This window comes from Gavia stellata, chromosome 7 (assembly GCF_030936135.1).
Source record: "Gavia stellata isolate bGavSte3 chromosome 7, bGavSte3.hap2, whole genome shotgun sequence".
NCBI classification, from domain to species: Eukaryota; Metazoa; Chordata; class Aves; order Gaviiformes; family Gaviidae; genus Gavia; species Gavia stellata.
This window is the reverse complement of record NC_082600.1, coordinates 31,894,673-31,921,443: the sequence shown is the minus strand read 5'-3', so window position 1 is coordinate 31,921,443 and position 26,771 is coordinate 31,894,673. Positions and strand designations below refer to the sequence as shown.

Here is a 26,771-nt window from a genome sequence, read left to right as displayed (position 1 = left end):
TTTAACTTAAATATTAGTTTAATTATTAATCATGCCGACCTGCATATTTTGAGAATCACAGAAACATCAAACCTCTGGAAGTCCAAATTTCCACTTGCAGCCCGCCTATCTCCCACACAAGGTTTTGTTTACCCAAGTCCAAAAACAAAGGATGACGTTTCCACCACATTTCTGAGTACCTGTTCCAGTACTGCACTACTCTCCTAGCAAAGAATTTTTTCCTGATGTCCAATCTGAATCTCTTTCAAACCATAATTTGCAGTTATTGCTCTTTGTTTCACCCTCCATCACCAGCTAGAAGAGTTTAGCTCTGTCACTTTTGTAACTCCCCTTAAAGAACTTATTCGCATCAAGAACGAATTCAGCACCAGAATACAGCTCAGAACCTTCTCAGTTCTGTGACAGTTGCCAAATAAAAGAAATCAAATGGAATTAAGAAAGAGGAGGTTTACACTGGATGATCATTTAGCCTAGATTAAGAACTGAAAGTGTAAACATTGGCATTAGTGTGTAGGTCCGAAAATGTGTCATTCTCCAGGTCAAGTATAGATGGCATGAAAACAAAAAGCATGACCATAAACACAGACTGAAGTAAGGCTAGAGATGTTTCTAGATGTAAAGCACAAACATTTATTTTCCAAATTGTTTGATTTTACCATATTTTCTGCCTAATAATCTGTTAGAGTTCATGTAACCAGCTTTCTGCTACAATGACTTATCAAACCTCTTGTGACAAAACAGGCCAGCAGACATACTGTCGTATGAGAAGGATAACGTAGAGACAGCAAAGTTTAATTTCCCCTGGGAAATGAGGATAAAAACACGAGTCTAGAGTTAAGAGATCCTCTCCCTTAATCTAATCCCCACACCCCCACACAAACACACATACAGACTCTTACCAGATTGTTTCAATTTTCACTCCACTTTATTTTTTTTCCTAAATTTTTTGTGTAGGACAGCCAATTCTTTGGGAAAAAACACAGTGAAAACTATGTGGGTTTGGAACTGGACAGACTCCTACTCATATTCTACATATTTTGCTGCATCCCTTCTTTTTAGAGGTAGGTATAATAAATGTACAAGAATAAGTTCACATATATTGCAAGTATCTGAAAGGTTGCATTTTATGATTTTAGCGTACAATGTTCCCATTTTCCTCGATGCAGTTGATTTTGGGTGGCAACATGAAAACCTCAGACAGATAAGATCAACACTTACAACATTAGCACACCTAGAGTCACGTCATGTAAACAGACAGCAAACCTGTAATGCAACCCTTTAAAGCTGATGCAGAGGGGGACTGAACTCCAGAGCAAAATGTGAAAGTTACCACAGCTAGACTGAAAACAGTGTTGATAACTCATACGGTCACCCCATCCCACAGATCAAACCCACAATTTAAAAAGTGTAAATCACATTAACAATCCTTTGTGGCCCAAGGATCTATGGGGCTTTCAGGACTGTTTCAGACCCTAGCATCCATATGTTACATAAGGACACACGTGACATAATTTACGGTGCTGCAAAGAGGGAGCCCATGGTATACTTTACCATTATGGTCCACGTACATTAGTAATTTCTATTTTTATGTAAAAGGATTTCTCAGGTGGTAGGAAAAAGATAAGGCAATATGAAAGTTGCTGGTTTTAAGGACAAGCATCTTTTAGGCAAACTGCTTCCTAGCCAGAACGTTGCCCCCAGTCCCAGCTATGCCTTGTCTGCGCTTTTGCAACTGACAAGATGCTAACAAAAACTATTTCTAACACTTGGGAAAAAATAAAAAAATCTCAGGGTTGACTTTTTTTTTTTTAATAACTTGAAGACAGAAGAAACAGAACATGGTTTCAGACTGCACAGGACACGTTCAGATATGGTTCTTTTAAAGTGTGCAAGATAGAGGTTTAGAGCTGGCAACTGTGGTCATGGTTTGCAGCTTCTCTTCATATAACTTGTGCTTAAAATTACATTGGAAAGACCTTTTTATGCCAACCACTAATAAAAGCCTCTAAATACCTCTTTTCCTCTCTTAAGAAACAGCCAAGATCCTGATTAGATGAAGTACGTTAATATTTCTTACTTTTTTAAAAAAGAATGAAATTTTATATTTCATAAATCTTGACCAAAATAACCAACTACGTTCTAGCTTTAATGTCATAAGACTGTTTCTAAGCTGATTCTGACTGCAGAAGAGGCACACACAGCAGACTATGGCTATCTAAGAGACAGTCACAATACCATTTTACATTTTGCATAGTGGGAGAAGTGAAAGCTTACCTCTTGACCAAGTTTTCCCCAGCTGAAGAAGAAAACAGAATTACAAGGAACAAGCAAAAGGAACCCATAAATACATGTAGGAAGAGAAAGTAAAAGACAGTGATACACACTGAGATTTATGTCTAACTTTATATCTACGCATAATATGTCCACACTATTACCTCTACATTATAGCGTGATACACTACACTACCTTTCTAACCTTCACATGTTGTTCCAGCAGATAAAACTGGAAGAGGATTTAGAAAGCAAAAATCTGCTTCATGAAGTAGCTGACTTGAAGTGCATACTTCGAGGTTTTATACTTTAAAAGTTCAAAGACAGATATGTACAAGTTATTTTAATCTTAAACACAGTTTTTGAGTGACATCAAGTCTGTCATCATCTTAGACTGTTACATGGCTAGAAATATTTAAAAGGAAAGAAAAGTCCCAAAAAGCAAAAGATCATTTGGCAGTACTAAAAGTCTTGTATGAGGAAGAAGAAGAAAGTTGAAAGCCTGTGAAAGAAATCTGGTTTGACCTGCAAAATCCCGGACATTCACAGGGACGCCACAAGCCAACAAATTCACTGTCAAAGATGGGGTAAGAGATATTTCAATGAAATGGGGGTTTATTTTTTATTATTCTCATATAACCCACATTCTTTTGGAGTTAAGGAGACGTAAAATAATTCAGGTAGCCTTTCTAGCAGAACCTCTACAATCAGCCCTGTGTAAGAGACACTGAAAAACTAAACAAGTATTTTACTGGAACACACCCTAAAGCAGATTTCAAATCTATCCCAAAACTGACAACTTGACATTATGCAAGAAGCATACAGTAGCTTCAGAAGACAATCTGAAAGAGAAGTCCTCCTCCAAGCAGCAAGAGCCAAACACAAATCAATTGCTAGCACTGACTAAAGATGCATATACAGCAACACTGTTGTTATGGGGAGAATTAATTAAATATTTCTAGAGAATAGATCAACCTGTAGCACATGCTTCTGAATATAGAGGCAGAAGCAAAACATTTCCCAACAGGTGCAAAGAATTTAGAAATCTGCAGTGGGTAGCTAAAATGAATTCACCTACACTTTGGGTAAAGACTTGGGAAAGAGATTTAACTTACATACTTAGTTGCATCTGTATAACTGCAGCCATATTACATAATGTCAACATAAACCTCCCTGATGTCAACCAGGGGGCAAAGTCAAGAAGTTAGTGATGGCCTACAGCATTATACAAAAGTAATTTAAAAAACCTACAAACAATACATGTGGTTATCACAGGTTGAGATAGACAACATTCATTCTCACTGTATTTAATTTGTCTTTATCATTTGTAATTTTTAATTTCACATAGCCAAATCTTAAAGATTCCACAGATGTCCTTAAAATAATTGGTAGCATAATCACTAAAAAAAAAAACCAACCCAAACATACATTTGGCAAAAGTTTTAAATCAAAATAGTTTCACATACACAATACAGTAAAAATAAGAAACCAAAGTAACAATACACAGACTTCAAGAAGTGTGCTCGTTTCCTTGCAGGTAACCACAGTATAACACACATGGTAACCATACAGCCAGATTTCTCCAAACACATTAAAAAACAAATCTAGATAAGAAGAGCAAATACTTTTGGATGTTTGTGAGGGATTTCCAGATATCATGGCAAAATACCATCCTTTCTCTGGCAATAGAGCTTCATCTCATCGCAATGAGAGATGCATCTCATATGCTTATTCATCTTCCATTTTTTTTAAATCATTATGGAAACTATATATTTCCTGGGGGAACCATCAGTAGGACTAACACAAGACTCCTTTTATAATTCCTTTAAAAACTAAAATGTCAACTGCTTTGGTTACAAGCCTGTCCTCTACCCAAAGCTCCATCATATTTCTTATTCTGTGAGAATTCATCTGATAGCTTTTAATCTTTGGCAAAGAATTTCTCAAATGCTCTAGATAAGTTTGTGGCATTAGACCAATTTTCCTTGTCTGGATCACTGAGAGGATAGATAACAAAGTTAGCATTTCTTAAAAACCCCACAGTGTCTTTGGACAAATTCAGACTGACTCCCTTTCACCGAAGTTATGCTTTTCCTAGTGTTTCCTCACACATGCTCCAAAAGTAATTTTAACTAACCTACAAACTACTGTTACATATGCTGACTTACAGTTTCCAGGGTGGAGAATAATAAATATAAAGTCAATAAAAGATTAGACGGTAAACACTGAAAGTCTCACTTGAGTTTATAAGAGCAAGATTATTAGAAAATTGCTTTCACTTTGGAATATGTTTATATGCATTATGACAAGGCAACTTGCATCCCTCAAATGAAATTTAACAACTTGGTGTTTTCACAACACAGGCAGAAGGGAGTATTCCATGCAGAAAAAGACTCACTTCAGGGAAGAAAGTTTAACATTTTGTTACCAGTGTGTACCAGTTAAAGACTCCATGAAAACGTAACTTTAACAGATAAATAGCGCATCTGTACTAACTTTTCCAGAACACATGAAGACTGTGAGTACAGCCATGAATGTAGTGAACATATGAAATGCCTACATCCATGTGTTTGATTGAAGGTATATGAGTTTTGGTCAGCATGGTAAAAACCTGTTACAGTTTCTCTGTTTATCTTGAGGCTAAAAATCTTTCTTTCTAGTATACTATTTATCCTGAATCCCTATCCCACTCCAAAGGAAATGACTTCATTACCACCAGGCTCTTGTTTATTTTAGTAGAGTTTGTAGATGGGGGGGGGGGGGGGAGGAAATACATCATCCATATAAACAAACCCCATATGTTTTCCGTGGCTGCTTGAAACCCTTGCAGAAAAGGTTAAGCGTATTTTCCTGTCAACCTTTAGAAAAGCTCCTTTATTCGCTCAGACCACAGGTTTAGAGATTGCAGTCTGAGCAAACAAAACTAAGCTTATTTTTGCTTTCCTATTTTATTATATTTTAGTTAGATTTCCCATACCAAGGACAACCAGAAGCACAAGTGGATGCATACCTGTTCCTAAGCATGTTTGGATCGATTCTCATGGATGGATTAGGTACAAGAATATTTTTAAAAGGCTCTTGGTTTGATTTGTGACAATTTTCCTAATTTAACACTGAATACCTTACATAAAGATGAATATGGGCACAGTATTCCAGCTGCAGTATGCCACTTGAACCACCTTTCTATTACTTTTCTTTTTGTACTTTTCCCTCCCTGAAATGGCCTACCCTCTATTTATTACCTTTTTTTTCCTACTGTGAAATTTCAGATTTATGCAAACCAGTGAACCATCTACAACACTACTTTTATAAATCAGTCTGAACTACACACGGCCTATGCAGATCAAATTTTGTTTCTTATATTTGTTGTCTGTGTTTCCTATTCCTTGCAACTTCTCTGCCTTCAAATGCTGAAGGGCTAGCCAACATCCGATCTTAACAGCTGACCTAAGGGCTATTTTATAAAACCCACATTCTCAAGTCAAATAACGTTGCATCATATGTTTACTTGAGAATTCAAAGTTTTCAAAACTTGTCAATGCCACTACCGTAGCCCAACACATCATATGTGAGGTGTAACAATGACAAAGAATTTCAACAAACAGAAAATATAAATAGCTAGTTTCCCCTTTGTATTATAATTCTATGAATTTGACAAAAAATTGTGTAAAGATTCATTCCTTTGTCTTTTACTAGTAAAAAGAAAAAGTCTTTGGTAACGCGATCATTCCAGACAATTAGAAATATGCCACATTCCTGCTTAGTGTGCTTCGCATTACACTTTTGCCCTAGAGAAGTGGTTCTATTGTGTGCAGCTAACCCAAAAAGGGCAATAATTTAAACTATTTATCTTCAGAAAACAAAGATTGTATTTCACAATATACTCCCACTGTTCTTGTGGGGGAGTCAGCCTAGAAGTCAAACACTGACACACATTTTGCTGTTGATCCTCATTTCTTGTCAACCACTTCATCGTTTAAATGATAAAATTCCATTTCAACTGAAGAAAAAATAACCCCACATGAACAAGTCTCAAGGTTTTCACGTCACTGGTTCTAAGAAAGACAAACAAAACACAAACTCAAAGGAGTCAAATTTTGTCGTCTTTAGAGCAGTTCTTAACAGATTTATATGTCTTTGAATTTATGCCTGAAACTGGTAAGTACCATTTTGTCTTCACATTTGTTAAGAAAATTTCCATACAACTATCTCAGGATGAAATTCCTGAAAGAATGCCTCTCATGGACAATGGAGAAAAAGACACACTTTGCTCTTCCATTTTTCACATCATATACATTAGATTATTAATGCAATTATATTCTCTATCAAAATTAGAAAACCTAACCTTTGCACTTCAGATGGTGTTTAAAGTCCACTAATGTAAATATATGCAAATACATTTTTATATTGAAATATAAGCTTCTAAATTATACATAGCAATAACAGTTTTATGTATGTGCATGCATTTGTATATTATATATTATTTATGTACAAACCCACCATATAAAGATATAGGGATATGGTGGGTTTATACATATATACACACATGCATACATAAATACATACACATAAACACATTCCCTCTACATTAATATCCTATTCATGCCCATATACACTCCACTGCACACTTTGAGAAGCTTAGTTCAATTTAACATAAATTTTGAGCAGCACTAAATTAAGTCGGTGTATAAATCTGTGCAGAATAAGGGTCATAAATATCTTGACTCAGGTATACCCACATTACCATGGAAGAGGCTCTCTATAAACACATCATCTGACACCGATACTGAAAAGAATTTGGCACAATCCTAAAAATAAAGTTGTACACAAAAGGACTGCTGAAATATTTAACATCACACCACAGACACAGAGTTGATTTTAGCAGTCTAACATGACAGCCAAAGAGAAAAACAAAATCACATTTTTTCATCCTTATATACTGCTTAAACAATCCAGACCAAACAGAGATTTTTGGGACAAAATTGTTACTTTACAGACCCAAAGAAACTTGAAACGAGTGTGAGATTTCAATAAAATATTCTTTACAGTATAGTCTCCTGCTTGATTGTGATAAGCAAATACATCTTTCTCATAAAATCAAGAGTAAGCAATGCTTCAAATCATTTTGGGAAAGAGAAAATCATGAATCTACAACACACAAGAAGTTACCTCATAACAGTTCTACATACCATGTAGGTTTTTTTGAAAAGGGGGTTACCGCCAGTATGCTGAGTAACTTTGTATATGCAAACCATCTTGTCACATTTAGTGAAACAATGTGTGTTAGTGAAGTCATGTATACAGACATGCAGGTTTAAGCTTAGAACAGAGATTCTGAGAACTAAATAACATATCAATTGATCTGCAGAGTGGAGAAGGTAGAGGCCACCACCTGAAAAGAAAAAAAACCACAAACACAAAGCCTATCTTTCTTCCAGTTTTCCCTTTCTTTGAGCCACTTCCTTCTCATCAGCCTTGGAAAAGCAGACATTTGGGCTCTGAGAAACTGTGACTAGAATAAAGTTCCTCGTTCAAGTGTGCTCTATAGAGAAGCAGCTAAATGATTCTCTCTTTTTATGTAGCCAGGAAACTGCAACAAATTAAAGTGTTCAAAATTTTTATGTCGGTACTTACTCAAGTCTGACTCTTTGAGCACAAGCCAATGCATTTAGTTTTCTTTAGACAAGGGTACATTGTTAGGAAATTAGGATTACACTGAAGTTTATAGTAAACCTGTGAAATTAATAAACTACTCAAGTGCAAAAATGTAAATAATGCATGAAACAATCTTAACATTTCCATTATTGCTAGCACAGTAACTTATGAATGGTGAAATATTAAAAGTACTTGTTTCTGATGTATACGTGACCAAGTAACAAGTTTTGGCCTAGCTTTGAAAGCAAGTATGGTAATGTTAAACAAAAGGGTATGCAGTTCTTCAGAACTGAATTTAATAAAGCAGGTAACCATTTTTTAAACTAGGAAAAATACAAAGTTTAGAAATGGAGATGCATATTTCATACTTTTTTTGAAAACACTTCATTAGTTGCTCTTCAAAAAAAAGGAAATTTTGCTATTTAGTGAAGTTCAGATTGATGGGGTCTACAAACAGACATAAGGCAAAGCTATCAACTTTAAAAAAAAAAAAAAAAAATCCCTGCCTGAAATTACTTTACCTCAGTACAAACAAGGGGGGGAAAAGCCCAACTTTTTTGCATTATAACCATCCTGAATATTTAGTCTTTTTTTTTATCCTTTGCAATCACTATGATACTTTTATGTGGGTCTTTCACGCAACAAACACTGATAAAGTAAAACTTTAATTTTAGTATACAACATAATTGCTAAAACACAAAAATGGGAAAAGGCAAGGGACAGCGGTGGTTCAGATGCAAGCGAGGTGGATTTTAGCGTGTTGCGCGAATTTTAACAGACGCCTGGTGCACTGTGCCTAGCGATGCTATCGTTTCAGAGGGGCAGCGGTGAGTGTCACTCCGCAGGCGGTGCCACCTTTGCTCCCCGGGGCCACCGCAGCTGCCGACCGGCGCTCCCCACCCTCCCGCCGAGCGACCCACCGCCGCCCGCAGCAGCTGCCAGCGAGGGCTGACTCAGTCCACTCCTGCGCCGCAGCCACCTGCCAGCTCCCGGGCTGGCACCCAGCGCCAGCCTGCACCGCAGACCCCTCTCCCACCGGCGCAGCGCCCACCGCCGCGGCCCGGCCGCGTCCCACGGGCAGGCAGGACCGGGGGCGTTGCGGTGACCCCGGCCCCGGCTCACGGCTCCGCCGCGCTGCCCGGCGCGGGGGAAGGCGTGCGAAGCGCTGCGCGCCGCTTTGAATCCTGGGCTCTCGGGCTTGGTTTTTCCTTGTTGCTGTTTGCTTTTTTTTTTAGTGGAAAGTTTCCTCTCCCAGCAGAGGCCGGGACGACGCGCAAACTGCCCCAGGGCGCTGCGCTGCCATCACAGCTGACAGGTTTCTGCCTCCCCCCCGCCTTCCGCAGCATTAAAAAAGCAAGCAGATAGATCCGGCTGGGGTTTGTTTGTAATAACAGCTATTAGTACAGCTAATTGCATCCATTGCCAACAAAATAAAAGTCAAGCTCGCATGCGAGCATCCCGCACGGAGCCTCCTCGGCACCGAGGCCGGGGAGGCGGCAGAGGAAGAGCGGGGGGCCGGGGTGAGGGAAGCGGGGCCGGCGGCAGAGCAGGGGAGGCGCAGGAAAGTTGTGGTCGGTCTCGTTAGCCCCGCAGCCGGGAGGCCGGGGAGAGGAAAGTTCACAGCCACCAGCAGCGCCCGCAGGCAGCGGGTCCGGGAGCGGGCTCGGTTGGGGGGGGCTTCTTCTTACCTTCTGGTCGACGATGGAGCAAGCCATTTCCCGGACGTGGGCGAGGCTGAAGTCCCCCGAGGAGTCCTGCAGCAGCAGTACCGGCTCCCGGCTCAGCCCGATCTGGAGGTGGAAGGCGACGCCGCCGCCGGCAACAGCCCCCGGCGGCGGCAGCGGGCTGGGCGGCCGGATCAGCGGAGGGGCGCTCATCGAAAACTTCCCGCCGGAGCTGCCGCCGAGGCCCAGGGGTCAGGGACGGAGGGGGGGAGGCGGGGGCCGCGGCGAAAAGTTTGCGGCCGGCCCAGAGTGAGTTCCCCCGCGAAGTTTCAGCGAAGTCCCGCCGAGCTCCTCCCGGCTGAAAATGGCGGGGGGCGGGGGGGGCGGAGGACCGGGGAGGATGCAGACAGGAAAAGGCGGCGAGAGAAACGCGCAGGGCGAGGAGGGAGCCCGACCCAGCGCCGCCGAGGTGGTGCCGCCACCGCTCCGGCTGTTGGCGCTGTACGGGGGCGGGACGGGCCGCGCCCTCCGCCGGGACGGGCCCGCCGCCCAGCTGGGCCGGGCTGGGCCGCGCCGCGCCGCGCCGCTCCGCCACCAAACGGCGACCGCGTCCCACCGGCGGCAGGGGCTGAGCTCGGCGCCGCGTCCCCCGGGCCGCCCAGCCCACGCGGGGCCGGCTGGTCCCCCCGCGGCGGGGCTTCGCCTCAGCCGTCTCTGGTCTCCCCACCCGGCTCAGTGAGTGGCCTGCGGTGCCGGGGAGGGGAGAGCCTCCCCTTCCCCCGGTCACCCCCGTTGGGCAGTACCTCACAGCCGCCTTCATCCCGCCTCGCCTGGTCCTCTGCGCTCTCCTGGGCCGCAGGTGGTGGCAGAGCCTGAGGAGAGTCGGGGTTTTCCTTCGCTGGCAGGCAGCACGGTGGCCTCTCCCGGGCAGGGTGGCGACAGCAGCCCCTGAGGACGGAAAGAAGTGCCGGGGAAGCGGGAGCTGCGGCCTGTCCCCGGCTCTTCTGCCTGGCCTCGGCTGGCCGCGCCAGTTAGCACCGTGCCGCTGCCTCCTCTAGCAGCCCGCGTAGGTTTTGGGGAAGACACAAGGGACAGATAGCACCCGTCTCCTCTAAACCAGCTTCCAGTTTCAGGTACAGTCAGTGCTGAGGAGGAGCTCCCTGCCGCCTAAAACCAGGATGAGTTACTCTTCCCAGCTCTCAGGATCAGTGCAAGCCCCATCCCTTTGCGCAAGCAGCACCCATGGCAGGAAACGTTTAGTCTAAAAAGTCCATTCCTGATCTCCACTTGGAAATCTGTGAAGGCAATGGAAACATGAACTGTAAATATTTTCTGTACCGACAGAAAAACTCTGAAGCTATATATATGGCACCTGTAAAAATGGCAGTACTCAATGTATGTTTGTAAGTACAGTGGTTGATCACATTTACAGCCTGTTTCTTTACAAACTGCTGTTGGACCAAATGTACAGCTGCAGCATTGTTTCATTTTGATCAGCTGTCTTATTAGGACCTATTTTACTATTGTCAGCTTGTTTCCCACCTGGGATTTGCACACACGCAGCACCTTACTGTCTATATAATTTTTTAATCCATTTATTCTTTGGTGAATTTTCTTTTGAAATTGTTGCATTTTAATCTGCATCTTCTACAGACTACCAAATCTGCTGAAAATGTTAGCACTCTAGAATTAGATGATTACTGGTCCCCCTTAGTAGACTTTTTCTTATCACATGAGGAGTAATAATCATCTTCAACCATACTCTTTGGCTTTGCTGTTGAAAATCATACTTAATTTTGCTGTTGTCTGCAGTATTTCCTTCTGTACTGAAATAGATTCACTCCGCACTGTAACCTGGCTATGCTGGTTAGTGTTGTGATAGGCTGTTTCCTAACAGCTCCCCGTATACTAGACATTTTGGTGCTTGGATATTTTGGAGCATGTACGTTTATACTCCCAGGTCAAAGCCTGCTGAGGCATTGTAACTACTGCAAGCTTCCCATGATCCCGTGGCCCAGCCGCTGTTCTTATACAGGAGTCAGCACAAGAGGACTGCGAGGTCCGTGTGTGAATCTGTCCCAGGAAGGGCATGTGAGGTCCAGATGCCATCTCTGAATGGCTGTCATAAGTTTAAATGCAAATGCAAGGCCAGATGGTGGTGGGTTTTTTCTCAGCACTGTAGCTCCTACTTCTCCCCTGTTGAAAGCAGCATACTAGAAGATCCTGAAGCCTTGCTTCATTGTTCAGGTGATCCTTGAAGGCAGTAAAGTGTCATAAGTGTCATCAACTACTCTCAGAGTGCCTCTTCCTTACAGCTTACTGTGGCAAAAGTAGATGTGGCTCTGATGGCAATAGGGGTGGTGAGTTGTCCCCCTCTTTCCTGCCCTTGCCATATTTAATTATAGGGTCACATAATTGAGCATTTCACAACATGAGTCACCTGATGGCATTTGCTTTCAAGGGAAAAAGTGGGAAAATGACAGCTCTATATGACCTTAGCTACTGTACACTGTGTTAAAGCTCTTCTGCAAAGCTTAAAATAACCAAAGAGGAGAAGTAGCAGTAGCAATGCTGAGAATTCTATATCCTTGGTTTTCTCATCTATGTGAAATCTAGTGATACAGTTCATAGGTTATGACTCACCCACAGATCCACATCCCCTGTGCTGACATGGGCACAAGTTTTTCTTCAAAAGAAAGATTACAGTATTTTTTAAAAGTTGTAGCTTGCTGAGTTGTTGATTAGTGTATCGGCCATGTTGAATACACCTTTATAATCGGAATAGATGACAGGACTTCTTCAACACTGTGTCAGCCAGTCATATACAAATGCTATTTATAAAGGGATTCAGTGAAATCACATGATGTGATCCTGAGTACAACCTGGCCTGTTGTACTGACTGAAATGTCATCTATGTCATGATCCTTCCAGATGGGAGAATTATTGCACTGATGCCAGGGAGGGGAAAAGACCACCCACAGCAGTCTGTTCTCTTCCCTGTGACCTGATACAGTGTGCATGCCTGGTTGAGCCAATCTGTACATGCACAGCTGGAAAAACCTCTGGAAGCTTAGGTTTCACTGCACCTGTACAGATCAATTAAGCAGTACCTGAACTGCCACATGAACTCGCAGGGAAAAAGATGAGTTTGCCACACACAGCTACGCAGTTTACGCATCCAGCTATGTACAGGAAGAGGGCAGTTAGCAGAGGATGTCACTGTAACACCACATTATGCAAACCTTTCCCAGCTGTGCCCAAGGTATAGTTGCTGTAATGTTACTTCTAAGGATGAATATAGTAGTCTGTGTATGTTCTTATGTACTGTATACTTGATCCTCCACTGAAACTGTTGTCTTTCTTTTCTTTCAGCTTACTACATTGTATAGATGGAATTCTGTTCTATTCGCTGGGAATAAGAATCATCCCGTTCATGAAGTTTTTATTGCTTTCTGCTTTTCTCCATCTGTGATGTAACTGGTCCTTTTTGAATAGCCACCTATTCATTTATCTTTCCGCTCTTTAACACAAGCTATTATATGGTGCATATGCTTTAATTTTAAAAATGTAAAATCAAACACCTAGGAAAGAACAATGCAGGATATGCCTAAACAATGAAGAATACACTATAAGGCAGTTTCTTTGACATAAATGTTGTTAGTTTTTAGGCCAAAGTTGTTGGCCTAAAATTTAGTTCTGATACATTTACGTAGAGAGTAGAACACAGGTGATTATGATGAGATGATTACTACTGGTTTTGTGAGACAGTGGAGTATCATATCCAGTTCTGGGATCAATATTTTGAAAAATAAGTTGCTTGGCAGTATACTGAATCGTATGGTGTATCTTGGCAAGGAGAAAATAATAGGACTAAAGCAGAGAAACAAGTAAGAAGTTGCAATCTCTGGAAGCTGGATAGAAAGTGAGGCTGGAAATAAAGCTCAAGTTTTAACCATAAGAATGATTAGTCATTAGAATGAATAAGCAAAGAAAGTGACAGATAACCTTCTTTAATGTTTTCAAATTCAGACTCAGAGTTTACTCACACACAAGCTTTTGGACTCAGTACAGTGGTAACTTCTTTGTTTCCCAAGGTCAGAGTGGAAGATAATGGACTTTGTTGGTTATATTCTTAATGGCATCCAAAAAAGGCAGGCAGATTTTGTTTGTGACAGCACACACAAATTCAAGGATGTAAAGATAGTCATCTTTCTTTCTCCCTTGAAAGAAGTGTATCTTTTCTACCTCAGAAGGAAGGCATCATCTGTCCAGGAAGAAAGTGATTTGGCATAAACCCTTTGTTCCTTACGTCACTTCCACTTATTCACCTCTGCTAGAGTCCATAGGTTGTTCCATGCAGAGCAGGAGCCTGTGGAAGAGGGTCTTCTCCAAGCCACTGCTGAAGACAACTGTGGTGGGTTGACCCTGGCTGGATGCCAGGTGCCCACCAAAGCCTCTCTATCACTCCCCTTCCTCAGCTGGACAAGGGAGAGAAAATATAGTGAAAGACTCATGGGTCGAGATAAGGACAGGGAGATAGATCACTTACCAGTTACCATCACAGGCAAAAAAGACTCTGTTTGGGGAAATTAGTTTAAATTATTACCAATCAAAATCAGAGTAGGATAATGCGAAATTAAACCAAACCTTAAAAACACCTTCCCCCCACCCCTCCCTTCTTCCTGGGCTCAACTTCACTCCCAATTTTCTCTACCTACTCCCCCCCGAGCAGCACAGGGGGACGGGGAATGGGGGTTGCGGTCAGTTTATCACATGTCATTTCTGCAGCTCCTTTCTCCTGACACTCTTACCCTGCTCCAGCGTGGGGTCCCTCCCACGGGAGACAGTTCTCCACGAACTTCTCCAATGTGGGTCCTTCCCACAGGCTGCAGTTCTTCACAAACTGCTCCAGCATGGGTCCTCTCCACAGGGTGCAGTCCTTCAGGAACAGACTGCTCCAGTGCAAGTCCCCCACGGGGTCACAAGTCCTGCCAGCAAACCTGCTTCAGCATAGGCTCCTCTCTCCATGGGTCCACAGGTCCTGCCAGGAGCTTGCTCCAGTGAGGGCTTCCCACAGGGTCACAGCCTCCTTCAGGCATCCACCTGCTCCGGCATGGGGTCCTCCACAGGCTGCAGGAGAATATCTGCTCCACCGTGGACCTCCATGGGCTGCAGGGGCACAGCCTGCCTCACCATGGTCTGCACCACGGGCTGCAGGGGAATCTCTGCTCCGGTGCCTGGAGTGCCTCCACCCCCTCCATCTTCACTGACCTTGGTGTCTGCAGAGTTGTTTCTCTCACATATTCTCACTCCTCTCTCTGGCTGCAATTGCTGTTGCACAGCATCTTTTCCCCTGTTCTTAAATACATTATCACAGAGGCGCTACTACCGTCACTGATGGGCTCGGCCTTGACCAGTGGTGGGTCCGTCTTGGAGCCGGGTGGCATTGGCTCTATCAAACACAGGGGAAGCTTGCAGCAGCTTCTCACAGAAGCCACCCCTGTACCCTCCTGCTACCAAAACCTTGTCACGCAAACCCAATACAACGACAACAACTTTCCGTCCTTGAAAATTTAACTCTTCAACCTGCAACAACAGATCAAATGTAAAAGTAGGCAAAGACACTGTTTGTTGCTGAAGCTGGTCGATATACGTTTTTGCATTCTACCACTAAAATTTTTCTGTTTCCCTTGTCTCACACATTCCTGAACTACACACACCTGCAGGCTTACTGCTTTGATCAGGCATCCCAACACCACAACAGTCCAGCTTCTTGGTGTGTTGACTTGCATCCAGAGCATGGTCCATTATAAGCTCCAGATCTCTTCCTGCTGAGTAATTAGTTTGTTCCTATTTCTGTGTATCTGAATTCCTTTGGAATTCCATCAAACCCATAGTCTTTGGGTGTTTTTACCCAACTAGTTTTGTGTTGACTTTATAATATTTTCTTCCCAGCCTATTTGCTCTGTTTGCTCAGAGGAATGTGTCAAAATACTCATCAGTCAAAATACATCATATTGATTGCTTATGCTCTGTAATAGGAGGAAATTGGATTAGTTTGGCATGATTTGTCTTTTACAGCAAATCAGTGCTGGTCTGATATTGATTTCACTGTTGTCTTCCGGTGTTTACATTTTTTTATTGTTCTAGACTACTTTCACACATCAGTAATGCCCTAAATACTTCTTTTCTACTCTGTATCTTCCAGTATCACACCCATCCACTAATTTTCAAAGGTAAGTATTTATCATTTTGTGATTGCTTCAGTGAGATGTTTAAATAGCCTGATATTCTAGGTTTATCAGTCACTATTTGAAAAATTATCTAAATACTCCATCTGTTTACATTAATAATATGTGAACTTTTCCTGTTTCTACAGTTGAATACAGGCATATGTGCATTCTTACTAAGCAGCAAAACATACTTTAATAGAGACAGGTCTACAAGAGTGAAACCATTTTTCCTTTCTGCTGTTTTCAGATGCTGAAATGATGTTTAAAGTGGATGGCATGCTCTCGTAGCTTCTCTCCTGAAGCAGACACCGTTGGGGAGGGAGTCCTTTGGTTCAAAAGCAGAGCATTGAAAAAAACAAAAACAAGGAAGAAAGGGAAAAACAGACTGGTAAATACAATGGAATGAAATCTGGGAAGAAATGTGGAGACTGTGATGGAAAGTAAAGGGACACTAGAGTTGGAAATGCAAATGTCACTGGATCTGGCATCAGTATTGTGTTAGGGCTGAACTGGTAAGTTAAATGGAGCTGGTATCTGAGATACTGGCAAAATAGTTTTACAGATAAGCTCCTGGGTATTTATTTTGAGAGAAGCAGCACGTGTTAGCTGTATAACTGTTAGGGATTTTCTGATGAGCTACTTATTTCTGTGAGAAAATTATAACATTTTAAGATCTAAATGGTTGATGTGAATATTGTCAGTGAATCTCCCAAATTGTTTTGTTTGTTGTTTTGTTTTTGTTGGGGTTGTTTTAAAAATGTTTCCAATTGTTGAAATTGCTTCAGCATTTCTAAAAGGAAAGTTTTGGAGTATTATTTTCCGTGACTTTCTGCTAAATATTTTAGATAATCAGGACAAAACATTTAAAAACATTACACTTAAAAATTCAAAACTCAAGTCTAAAAATCTGGGACAACTCAATGTAGTATTTTTTATAAATGGTTCACAAAAAATCAGATTTTTTTATTTTTTAGTATCTTGGGAATGGAAGTTAAAACCTGGTTTAGGCTGGCAAAACTGTTTTCTGCCTATATAAGCCTATCTCTGGGCAAACTGACCATGGACGTACAAGGTAGATTAATGTTAAAATAGGATCTGAAAGATTGCAGGATAAAGCTTTCTTATGTCAAATGTCTGCATACTCTGTTTCTTTTCTTTGAGCAAAAAGTGTGCTGGTTTGGGAGGGAAGAGTTTTTTTGGTTTTTTTTTCTCTGTGCTCCAAACTGACCTCACCATCCTTGAAAAATTCTGGGATAGGACAGGCTCCATTTATCCCAAAGTATGCTTTGAGGATATTTGTTATGGCTTGATGATAGAATAACTGATGCATTCAGATAAGCATGAGTATCTTGGCATTGCTTTTGCATATTTGTGCAAATGGTCCTCACTAGCTCTCTGGTTCTTAGGAGTACAGTACTTCTGGAACAAGGTGGTTGTTGCTGCTTAAAACTGCTGTCTGAGAGACATGCTTCCCATTCTGAGGATACTGGAAACGAAGTAGTCATTGTACCTTAAAGGAAGACACAGCACAGGTTTTATTCAGAAATTTCTTAATGCTACTTCTTAGATGATTTCTGAACAGTGTATTCTGTGTGAAGGACACTTTTTTATCCCTTACATAGCATCATTTCACTAAACAGTCTCATGAATGTCACTGTCATAGAATTCTACAGAATTCTGGCTGCAGTGACCTGAAATTTCTAGGTCTGAGAGTCAGACTTTGTAATAGTATATAACAGCTGTTTCCTCTTCAGAAATGATTACATGATTTTCACGATTTAGCTGGGGATAATTTTCAACAAGCAGCTAGTGTGTTTGCTATATTTTGGTAATTTTCTTGAAACTAGATTGATAGTCCAGTTAGTAAAATATGTATGCTACTGAAAACCAGTTATACTGTATTTTAGTTAAATTTGTTTTTTATTATAGCAAAGTTCTTGAAGTACTGTTCACTTATTAATACATACAGGCATAACCGTTTTACAAGCTTTGTTCTTTTACACATTAGGAACCTGTTACATTGTTACTTAACACTAATCTTTTTGTGGTTGCTGTCCAGGCCTCCATGTCATCTTCACTGAAATTCTTTGGCAGTTCTAAAAATAATCCAGGTCCTGGGAATGAAAGTACTGCCCCTGCAGAATCAGATATATATGTTGTAATTTATTCATGATTTTGACCTGTAGGAATGGGTGCCGTACTATTTCTGTGAGCGGATACAGCCCCTAAAGAAAGAGGTACAAGTTGTTAGCTATCCATGAACAGTTGTCTCCAAAGCTTATGGGACAGGTCAAAGTAGAGAACATTCAGAATGGCCAGGGGTAAGAAAGGATGGCAGAGTCTTATTTGTGATCTAAGCTATGTCTGATAGTATGGAAAGGATACAGGGTTACAGGCAGTTTTAAAATTGAGCTAGAAATTTATCTAGGAGCTAGATATTTCTAAAATGACTACTGGCTTTCTGCTCTGGTATTTAAAAAGACGCTAACTGAGCTTGTCAGACTGATTAGTTCCACTATGACTAGTTTTACCATACTTTTATGTGGCTTGATATTTTTATCCATAAAATTTGGTGTACAACATAATTTGAATAAATTAAATTATGGGTAACCTAAATTATTTAATGATTGCTGCATGAATACTAAGACCACATACAAGCCCAGGTAATACTTAGGATTATTGAGACAATAGATATAAGAAAATCGATAAACACCACTCCTCTATTTTTTTGTGTGAGTTTCCTTACTTGTAATGATTTAATGAGTTAAGAGAGACTGCCCATAGGAACAGGGAATCAATAGATTTCTTGCCTAAATTGTCATTGATTTTCTAATGTTTATTGGAGTTAGTTACTGCTGCTGCTTTGGTTTCACTGCATGAAACTGAAAAGCCAGAGCTAAGAATAACATCATGGCGGAACCTAGTATTTTACATAGGAGGGGAGAGGATGAAGGAATGGAATGGTGCAGGGCATCCCAAGGAACCTGCAGGAAAGAGAAAGGTAAAAATGGAAAAAGGGAAGATTCACAGGGAAGAAATTTATTACAGGGAGTCCTACAATTGCGCATCACAGTTTGTTACTTGAAAACGTTTGGATTTAAAAATATAACCTTAACAATTCAGCAGGCTGGGTTTTAAGATAATTAGACCTACATTTTCATTTCATTTACAGTCACTGTCTTGCAATCTTAACTTCATCTTATCATAGCTTTTCAGTTTGGAATTCAAATTAGGAAATATTTAATTTCATTTTCATACGCAACAAATAAAAGACTAGTAAACCATGTAAGTACATACTACATATTATGTGAACACTAAAAGTGTTCATACAAGCCTTGTAAATAACTTAATGAAAGTTTGGTCTTACAGCAATTGCATCAGCTGTTTATTTAGGATAACCTTGTAGAACTGAATACACACAGGAAACAAAACCTCTGTTCCTGTGCCTCACTCCAAGATAGGAAAAATAGCTGCACATAAAAAAGACTTAATTGCTGAATGCTTCCTTAAGTAATAAAAGAAAATGCCCTTTCATTTAAACCACAATTTAGGCTTAGTCACTGGGGGAAAAAAGTGTATCTTTTCCTTGTCATAGTAGACAAATATCTCAACATGAAGCTCTACACAATGCTGCAGCATTGTCATCCTGGGTTATATAAACAAGGAAATCATAAGATAGAGTAGGAAGACATTTGTAACAGATTAACTGTGTTTGATTATGCTTAAATTTAATGGATCTCGACAGAATGAAGCATGTGAAGACAGTCTTAAAAATAACTTGATTAGAATAATATCTTTCAGGGGTATAAGAGAATACAACAATGTGAAATTAGGTAGAAATATAGATAGACAAACCGGAGAATATAAAAATAAATATAAGTAATCTGTTCGTGATCATGCTAAATATTATCAAGAATAAAAGATTTTTTTAGAAAAAAACATGAGATTAAAAAAAACGCTGAAAGTTGAAATCAAACTTACAGAAATAAGGCACAATTTTTCATCTTTCCCTTTGGAGTCTCTCAAAGAAAGTGGAGAAATTCATACATGGATATCTTCCAAACATGAGTGGATGGTTTTCTAAAAGATGTACATTTTGTACTACACATTGTTAGGTTCAACAAGAAAGTATCAGGCTAACATTCTGGGTCTATGTTGTAAAGACACGATAATACATTTGTCTCTCAAATCTCTCTTCTAGAGGTCTAAGGCAGATTTGTTTCTCATTTTTCAAGAACTTGTTATCAACAATTTTCTGCTAACTCCAGAACTAGGAGAGAAAAATAGACAACTTAAGATGGTCCTCTTCGTGGGTATCAAGCCCTTGGACATGTGTATCTTTCTAACCACCTATAACCCATTTTGTCTTTTAAATACAAAAAACAAACATTTTTATATTCTAAGTATAGAACCCAGTCCTCTAAATGATTTTACATAGGTAGTAAGACTAGCAAAGAGCTTCCACTGGATTTTTTGTGAGCACAAAGATCCAGTTGTAGACTTGAAAATACTTTGAGGATCACACCTCCTAGAGAAGGAAGCATAAAAAGGAGGCTGTAGAGCCTAGAGAATTTTCCATGCAATCTTAAACTGAGACAGAGTAAAGAACTTAATTTGAATTTATGATTCTGAGAGGTGCCTTTTAGTTGTCACCTAAAGCAAGAACAACCTACATTTCAAGAAGTAGTTTAAGATGGCTACACCTTTTCCAGACAGAGATAGTGCTGGAATAGCAACCAGTATCATCAGATACTGAGATGACATTGACTAGCTGCAGCGTGTATTGATGACAAGCATCATGCACAGCTATGTACCTGATGTCATCATGTCCCTCAAACCTCTGGTGTTCATCAGTGACCAGTTCTGGCTGTGCATTCACACCCCTACATTCCTTTCCTTCATTTTTCCCTAATAGCTGTACCATTTGTGAGTGGGTAATAGGACTATCTGCAGCTCTGCACCATGGAGACAGAGACAAAAGCAGAATAAGACTGGCTGTTACTAGGATATAAAATATGTTCTGAGCTACAGAGATGCCATTGCCTGCACAGACCCCCATGTGTCCGTTTGGTTTTGACATAGGTACTTGGGCTTAAAGATAAACTTATATGGAATCTGTTCCTTCTGTCTAGAATGAATCAAGTCAAAAATACCATTTTGAGTATAGTGTTTATCCTCAAGGGGAGATTTGCTCTATATTGTTCTCTGTACGACAGTTACTAGAGCAACTCCAATCTTCACCTGGAGGCTCAGCCGATAAAGCAAAGAATCTTTGGTGAGATTCTGCGGGGTACCAGGGCAGGTACAGGAAGAACAATGACAAAGCGTTAGCTCCTTCTCTAGCTCTACTTCTTCTCTTAGTAGGCATACCCCCGAGTCAGGCAGTTTCCTTTCTGTAGGTTATAGGAGCTGGAAGTTGGTGTGTGAATGTCTATGGACAATCACAAAATCTGGTCTTCAGGGTACCTACCAGTGTCACTATACCTTGATAGTTTCAGCACAGCTGTGTAGTAAGACATCAGAGGTGAAGAAAAGGTTGCTAAATATTTCACCTTAGGATCTCACATTTCTTTCTGTTCAATCTTTAACCTGATTCTGAATAACTTTTGTTTAAAAAAATTCTTCTTAGTCGCTTAAAAATGGAAAAAACCTGTTAAAATCTGATAATGCACATGAATCAACAAGTGTATATCTGTAAATATATAACCCTAATATCAAAAACATAATGATGGAATGCTCCACTTGCAGAGAAAAGATGCTATAGTGCATAGGGGTCAGTTGCACTGGCACAAGAAATATTGTTTATTTGTTAAAGATTATTTATTTCAATGAACAAACTATAGCCAACTTTGTGGCATACAGCACAAAGAAGGATTTAGCTTTTTCCTGTATTACTGATCACGACTAACAAGAGTCTTCAGTAACCTTTGTGATGTTAGGGTTAGGTTTCATGCATTATGAAAGCAAAACACAATGCAGCTTCAGGAAGCTGTTCCAAAACTTCTAAAGAAAAGCCACTTCCTATTTTGGTTTAATTCAGCAACTGTTGAAGTATTTGAATTGTACAGCTGGAAGAGGATTTTTGCTTTCAGAAGGACTGTAAGTGGGACAATCTGAATATACGGATTCAAGCTTTTTTGGGATATGGGCAGATAACATACCTTTGTGATTTAATCCGGCCTATGTGCTATACATTTTTTTAAATACTGTTTGTCCCTTTGCAACCACATTATTTTCATACTGTAGTTATGGTTCAGGGTAAAGACTCATTTTTAATATTTCTAAAAGTAAGAAAAAATAACCTTTTTCTTCATGTTCTTCAGACCTACTTTGAAGACAAATCTTTGCTAAGGACACAAATCAGTGGACTTCCATTGGCTACCTTGCAAGTATTGGAGTAGCAATATATTTTGGAATTTTTTTAAGTGTTCACCCCATACTATTTGAATACCTCACTGTTTCTGAAGCATATTTTTACAGCAGCTTTGCAAAACAGAACAGAACGATTATTCCCGTATTAAGAGTCATGGAATGAATCACATTTGTAATTCATGATACATTGTGAAAACAAAGATATGCAGTCTTGCTTTAAACTAGTATACTTATAAGCTTTATACTTTGCAGTTAGCCAGCTACAGGGACACAAGTTAGTTTATTTAAAGCTTAATTTCATACCAGTGCACTGTGCTTTACAGATGAGACAGTGTCTCATAAATTATGGACCACATTGGTCTGTGATAGAGCAGGGGATTGAATTTAGGTGTCACCAATATCAAACTAGCTCAATAACCACTTGCCCCCACCTGCCTCCTGCCAAGAAAGAAAGAAAGAACAAATATGGTCTCCTCTGAGGAGGAAACTGTGCATGCATGTATGTATGTTGATGTAAAACTCCAGCTGCTTCTTTCACTTCAGACTTGAGCACACAGCATTGTGGAGAGCATTTTATAAATAACCAGATAAATGTGTTACAAATTTTTAATAAATCTGATTTATTTGAAGAAACTTGATTAAATAATAGCTTTAGGTAGCTTTATATCTTCTTTCTTTAAGACACTGAGATGTGAAAGTCCTCACAGATGTAGCAAAGAGCAGGCATTTGTCTAAAGCTTGACTCATTAAAATCCTAGGTGGTCCTGTTTGGCTGGTCCATATTAATTGCAACAATGACAGTTGGGGTCAGGGGATCATGGAACAGCCGTTCTGTATTACTTTGACCTAATCTCAGGTGATATGGTCTAGGAAATAGTTAATTATATTTATCAGCACTCCAGTGACTCACATCTTTAATATTAGGGTGATTGATCTTTATGCTTTGTAGACCCTTGCAGCTGTTCCTCATCATAAGCTTCCTTCTCTATTCACCAGAATTGTCAAATACATTCAGTTAAGTTTCATAAATTATGTGAGTCTTCAACCAGCGGTGCAGTATCTCAAACTAAGCAAATACAAATAGTACTGGTACAAAGCTGTACTGAAAACCCTTCAGGGACTGTGGAGGAAAAAGAGAGGAGCAAATGATCAAAAAACATTTTTTTCCCATTTCAACCAGTCCCCTCTCCCCCAGGGGTTTCAGTTAAAGTTTCAAATAGATTACTTTTTTAGGCATTTTGCAATAGGCAAAACATACAAATCATGAAATTAAAATATCAGCTATTAATATATTTAAAGATTTGAAGTACATTTAAAATACAGCACTTCATTAAACTGAGTCAGTAGTTGGCGGATTACATATCTGCTTTCCAATGAAAAATCATCTGTTTTTCCAAAAGCCAAAACAATTCAGCATGGAATGCCAAATATTATATTCATTACAAATATTTATGTTAATTCAAGAGGATGTGAACAGTGTGCAGAAGTCGGGAAATTGAAATTTATGTTTTTCACAGCAACTGTCACTTAACTGTATTGTAGCCACAATGGCATATACCCACAGCGTCATTCTAATAAAATTTTACATCTCTACAAAGGGGCTCAAGGCCAGCGGCTGTGGGAACCTGCATTTTGAATTTCCCGAGTCTGGCATATTTAAATTTTCATCTATAACACTAGATTAAATTAAATCTTTATGTTGAATATATGGTAAGAAGCTGGATTAAGCTCTGAATTCTCTAGTTAACACTCACAAAGTGCTTCTTGAAATAAGATCTCTTGGATCATTTATCCTGTATACCATTCATGAAGATCGATGTTCAACATTTCCGCCAGAACTCTTTGTCAAAAGTTTATTCTGCCTGGGATAAAGTTCAGCTGTTGTAACTGAAGTGTTTCATGGCAAAGGTCTGAGCCTGCTTCCCTTGTTCCTTTGGAGAATACAATAACACAGGAGGGATAGGAATCCCATGATGTTCATGAACGTTATCCTACAGATTGCTATTTGCAGAAGAGAGACAGGGTTTTATGAACATTTTGAAAATGTATTTTCAAAGTATTAGCTGGGTCTATAGAATTATTTTTTCTTTTTGCATTCAATGACTCTGTTTTTAAGTCTCGCTTCATTTTATTAAAACTTTGAAAGCTCTACATAAATATTTGACAGGGATTTAAAAAATGTTTCTTAAATACCTTTTAAACTTTAAATAAACAAATTTTCATTCATATGCATACATATTCTGTTCTTTTTCCACAGTACTACATATTTTTAATGACAAAAATGTTCACAGAAAATCAATAAACTTCAACAATCACAGTCACAGGTACATGTAATATAAATTACAATAAATTCATCCAATTAGGGTTTATCTTAGATATCACACTTAAGCAAGAAGTTTGGATAGCAAATTTTAATATCTGTTCATGAAAAACAGTAGTTTAAACAGTGTTTGGAAAGAATCATTAGGTGATCTTGGCTAAAGAATGGATCGGACTTAACTGTAATCTGCTTAAAGACATTTCCACAGACAGAAAGCTTTCTGCAAAAGAAAAAATGGAATAATTTCATAAATTTTAGCAATGCTTCTGAATGCAACTTAACTAAGGGCTTTGAGATCTTGTAAATATTCTACATTTGAAAACAGTGGCTTTTATACCTATGTGATTCTTCTCTAATGAGTTTCTGGTATTTGTGAACATTGTATGGTTTTCACTTTAAAAACTTCTAAAACACTCTTTCTGGATGCAATTGACTTTTTTCTAACTTTAATTCTAATACATATTGCAAAGATCTGCCTACTCAGGGTAGCATTAGTCTGGCAATTTGTCGTCCTTTAAATTCGCTGCTTAATTTGCAGTGAATTAAACATCGGAGAAATAGAATAAAAGGAAGATCCACCATGTGTCCTGATCAAAGTTTGATGCATGTGTTGTTTTGCATCAAAAATCTTCATAATATTGGTACAGTTCTGCCTTGGGGAAAATGGAGGTTAGGAATAAGAAGACATGATAATGAAGGCTGATCAGCCATCTGTTTAAGAACAGGTCATTGCCACACAAAGCTCTGTATTACATGCAGGTCTTAATTAACAGACCAGGGACTTTTTTGTTCTTTCTGACTACAACCTGGCCAAAACAGAAGATACGAATTGTGATCTGGCCCAGTTCTGAAACCTAATCACAAATATCAGCATTGAAGTATATGGTCTGACAAATCATTGTATTAGAAGTATTCAACTATGTCACATCCCAGTCTCTAACACTTAAGATTCTATAATAGACACAGGAGAATTTGTTAGCATGCTTTGCTCCAAGAATTGCCTTAATGTAAGACAAGGCATGGCAGCTGCTATAGCTATCCTGGAAAAATTGGGAATTAAATTAGCCACATGAGGTGAAGACAAATTTAATAGGTTAGTTTATGTGCAAAACCTGCAGATTCCAGGTTTATGTCAGACTACTGTGACCTACATAGGATTTATTGGGTTCTAATGTAAGAAGAGAAATAGTTTCACTTACTTTATTTTACAAGCAATTAATTCAAAATTAAAACTATTATTTTCTCTTTCTTCTTCTCCAGACCTTCTTACCAGGATCACCTCCCTAGTTAGAGTACTTTTACTCAGTACTGAAGAGACATTTAAGCCAATGTATGTTCCATAACAGTAATGGATCCATGGTGATGTGACGATTAAGGCAAGTAGGCTTTCCATTCTCAAAAGAATAAATGCATGGCCAAGATCATCTTTGGTGATTGTAACATCATCACTTCGAATGCACACTCCTTTCTTCATACTGTTATCTTTCTTTCATATGAAAAAAACATTGAAACCTCTCAACAGGACTGAGAATATTTGTTCTCATTGGATGCTCACATTTAAAATTCCAGTCTTTGTAATATCAAGAAAATTATTCTTTTTCTTTTCTCCCTTTTAAGGAGATTGATAGTGACTTCAAGAACAATTGGATTACTAAGATCCCAGATATCTAAATCCATGCACATTAAACTAGTTTGTCTTTTGTTTTTTGCTTCAGTGTTCCTTCTGTGTTCCAGTGGTATTGAAAAGTCATCCAAAATGCTGTATCTGGTCCACACTAATGCTGAATGACTTTATATCCTGCCCCCTGAACTTTTGAACTCATGAAACTAGAGATCCTCCTGTCCTTTAGTCCAGACGATTCCCATGTTTCTTAAAGCACTTAGCAGAGGTTCCTGTAAATGAATTATTTGAAGTTCCTTAGATAGTCAATGGTGACAGATATGCACCTCTGTGTGTTTTAGGAACAATTCACCCTCTGGCTCTGCTTGTCTCTCTCCATTATGGTCTGTACAGGCATGCTGAAGTAAACGTATTCTCCAGTCCTATATTCAGCTATAATTATTTGGGGAATGTGCCAGCATTCATGCTTTTAAAAAGCTTTGATAGTGTTTTCAAAATGGTCGTGTTAGTCCAGTCGCACTCTCAATTTCATAGAGAGCTAGCTGCCGTATTTCAAATAATGATTTTGAAAATTCCAGTAAATGTCTACTTCAAATTTTTTTCCCTCATAGTTCAATGACTTAATTTCCTAAGACT

The 26,771-nt window shown here is 39.6% G+C and overlaps 1 protein-coding gene across 2 annotated transcripts in view; it reads right to left on the bottom strand.

The window, feature by feature from the left end:
* PRKD1 (protein kinase D1) overlaps positions 1–9,680 on the bottom strand; it is a 143,728-nt gene extending 134,048 nt beyond the window's left edge. For both annotated transcript variants that reach the window (XM_059819251.1, XM_059819252.1), the window contains exon 1: positions 9,614–9,680. In XM_059819251.1, the coding sequence (XP_059675234.1) occupies positions 9,614–9,640 (27 nt within the window). In that variant the 5' untranslated portion in view covers positions 9,641–9,680. The remainder of the gene's footprint in view (positions 1–9,613) is intronic.
* Between the last annotated feature and the right edge of the window lie 17,091 nt (positions 9,681–26,771).